The 2,959-nt window shown below is 44.0% G+C and overlaps 1 protein-coding gene across 1 annotated transcript; it reads left to right on the forward strand.

Moving 5' to 3' along the window:
- The first annotated feature begins 1,049 nt into the window (after window positions 1-1,049).
- On the forward strand, window positions 1,050-1,631 carry LOC149840214 (uncharacterized). Its single transcript, XM_090005026.1, has one exon. The coding sequence runs from the start codon at window positions 1,050-1,052 to the stop codon at window positions 1,629-1,631; it is 582 nt and encodes a 193-aa protein (XP_089861152.1).
- The last annotated feature ends 1,328 nt before the right edge of the window (window positions 1,632-2,959 follow it).

The raw sequence follows: 2,959 nt of genomic DNA on the forward strand, positions 1-2,959 counted from the left end.
TGCAATAAAACTTTGCTTTTAAGAACTTGTCATGTTGCTTATATGTTGTTTGTTTGTTTAAGATGGCATGGTGTGCTCATTGTGATGACCTGATGGAATCACTCAACAACCTCACAGAGGTGGTTGGCCGTCAAACGGAAACTATGCGAAACCTGGGCGATCATATTCAGCAGATCGCCAAAGGATAGGGGATACCTGTTCAAGTTCCAGCTACCGCAGTTTCCTATAAGCAGTTCATGGGTATGAACCCTTCTTCTTTTGACGAAAAGTCGACACTAGAGGCAGCAGAAGACTGGGTGCGAGAGATTGAGCAGATTTTTTGCGTTCTATAAATAAACGATGACAAGAAGGTTGATTTCGAGACATACTGTCTCCGAAAGGAGGCTGAGAGGTAGTGGGCTACCACTTGGGAAATCAAATTCGAGAACCAGTCAGTCACCTGAGAGCAGTTCGTGGAGACCTTTTACGCAGCGTATTTTCTGACTCAAGAGAAGGGCAAAAAGATGTAAGAATTCCTTGAATTGCAGCAAGGAAATTCTACGTTGGCGGAGTACGTTGCTCGTTTTTGCAATCTCGAGAGATATTGTCTCAACCTTTATGCCACTGAGAAGAACTGAGCATTGAAATTCGCTCGAAGATTGAAGCCTATTTTACTCACCAAGGTGTACACCCGTGCACCTATGACCGTTGATGAGGCCCTTGAGACAACCTCACTTTTAGAACAAGATTGGTTTGAGTCCCAGAGGACACCATCTTTCAAAGGGTAGCAACAACAACAACAAGGCCAAAAGAGTTGGCCTAAGAAGAGGCAGTTTCAGAAGAATACCAGTGGAAAGAAATTCCCTCCACCTTAAAAAAAGAACTGATACAACAACAACAACCAGCAGCAGCATTATTACAATCGATGACCCCAGTACCAACAACAACAGCGCCAACATCAGTAGCCTTAGAGGCAGATCACAGCAGCTGCAGGATATCCCAAGTGTCCTGTTGACCATCCGGGTCGACCTTGCCCTCGTGACACTGGGGGATGTCTCTATTGTGGCAAGATGTGCCACTACATAAAGGATTGCCGGAAGAAGCAGTCGGATGATCAAAAGAGAAATGCACCAGGAACATCACAGCCAATTCAGCAGAGGCAGCCTCAGCAACATCAGCCGCAACAGTCGCATCAACAGAGGCAAGGCAACCAGAAAGCTATCGCAGGTCATGCCTACGCAGCTACGATAGAGCAAGTGACCAAAGGCGAGTTGGTCCAAGGTACTATTCCAGTTGCAGGTCATGCAGCTTTTACGTTATTTGATTGTGGCGCTTCACATTCCTTTATATCTGTCAGATTTGCTAGAACTTTGCCCTTGACCGTAGAATCTTTGAATTACCCATTGGAGGTTCGTACTCCGACAGGTGATCAGTCATTTTGCGATTCTTACATTCTGAGCATCGAGGTGTTGGTGGCAGAGCAGAACTTGCCAGTTGGCGTAATCCTGCTAGTTTTGACTGAGTTCGACGTCATTCTAGGCATGAATTGGTTGTTTGAGTATCATGCTCAAGTTCTCTATAGAGAAGGCAGAGTAGTCTTATTCCCGCCCGATCGTTCGGTTCAGGAGATCAAGCTTTCTCGACCGTTGTGAGATAGGCGTTTGATTTCTTCCTTTAAAGCCGAGAAGTATTTGCGAAATGGGGGTACTGTATTTCTGGTCAGTATCACCCTAGTAGAGCCTGAGTTAGTTCTGATTAAAGACTTGGACATGGTTTGGGAGTTCCCCGACATGTTTCTAGAGGAATTGCCTGGATTACCTCCAAAGTGAGAGATTGAGTTTTGTATCGAGTTGTTGCCTGGAACTACTCCCATTTCCAAGGCACCATATCGTATGGCTCCGGTAGAGCTCAAAGAGTTGAAGAGGCAGTTGGAAGAACTTTTAGAACAAGGTTTTATCTGACCCAATGCATCCCCTTGAGGAGCACTAGTGTTATTCGTGAAGAAGAAAGACGGATCTTTGAAGTTGTGCATCGACTACAGGATGCTCGACCAAGATACAATTAAGAATAAATACCTGTTACCTAGGATTGAAGATCTTTTTGATCAGTTGTAGAAAGCAAAGATTTTCTCGAAGATAGACCTCAGGTCAGGTTATCATCAGCTTCGTATCAGAAAGGAAGATATTGCAAAGACGGCTTTCCGAATGAGATATGGTCTATACGAGTTTGTGGTGATGCCTTTTGGCCTCACAAATGCACCAGTTGCATTCATGGATTTGATGAACCAGATTTTTGTCCATTCATAGACACTTTTGTGATCGTGTTTATTGGTGACATCTTGATCTACTCAAAGAGCCTTGAGCAGCATCGAGAACATTTGTGCATCATTCTGAGTATACTTCGTGAGCATCGATTGTATGCCAAATTCTCCAAGTGCGAGTTTTGGCTTGAGCAAGTTATGTTTCTGGGTCACGTGATATACAAAGATGGAGTGTCAGTTGATCCAGCAAAGGTTGAAGCGGTATTAGGCTGGAAGCAACCTCAGAATGTTTCAAAGATTCGTAGTTTCCTTAGATTAGCAGGATACTACCAGTGATTTATCCAAGACTTTTCGAAGCTTTTGCGTAAAGGCATCAAGTTAGAGTGGAATGATGCTTGTGAAGATAGTTTTCGGATCCTGAAGTCTAAGTTGACGACCTCACTGGTGTTAGCTTTGCCTTTAGACAAAGGTGGTTTTGTGGTGTATACAGATGCATCTGGAACAGGTTTGAGTTGTGTGTCAATACAACACGGCAAGGTGATTGCTTATGCTTCAAGGCAGTTGAAGATTCATGAGAGAAATTACCTGACACACGACTTGGAGTTAGCAGCAATGGTGTTCGCCTTGAAATCTTGGCTACATTATTTGTATGGAGAATCATTCGAGGTCTTCTCAGACCACAAGAGTCTCAAGTATTTGTTCTCCGAGAAGGAGTTGAAC

Source organism: Nuphar pumila, chromosome 4 (assembly GCF_984573655.1).
Source record: "Nuphar pumila chromosome 4, dmNupPumi1.hap1.1, whole genome shotgun sequence".
NCBI lineage: Eukaryota > Viridiplantae > Streptophyta > Magnoliopsida > Nymphaeales > Nymphaeaceae > Nuphar > Nuphar pumila.

Bases quoted from the DNA above. Each gene is read 5' to 3' on its own strand.
- LOC149840214 (XM_090005026.1), top strand. From the start codon at position 1,050: ATGTGCCACTACATAAAGGATTGCCGGAAGAAGCAGTCGGATGATCAA.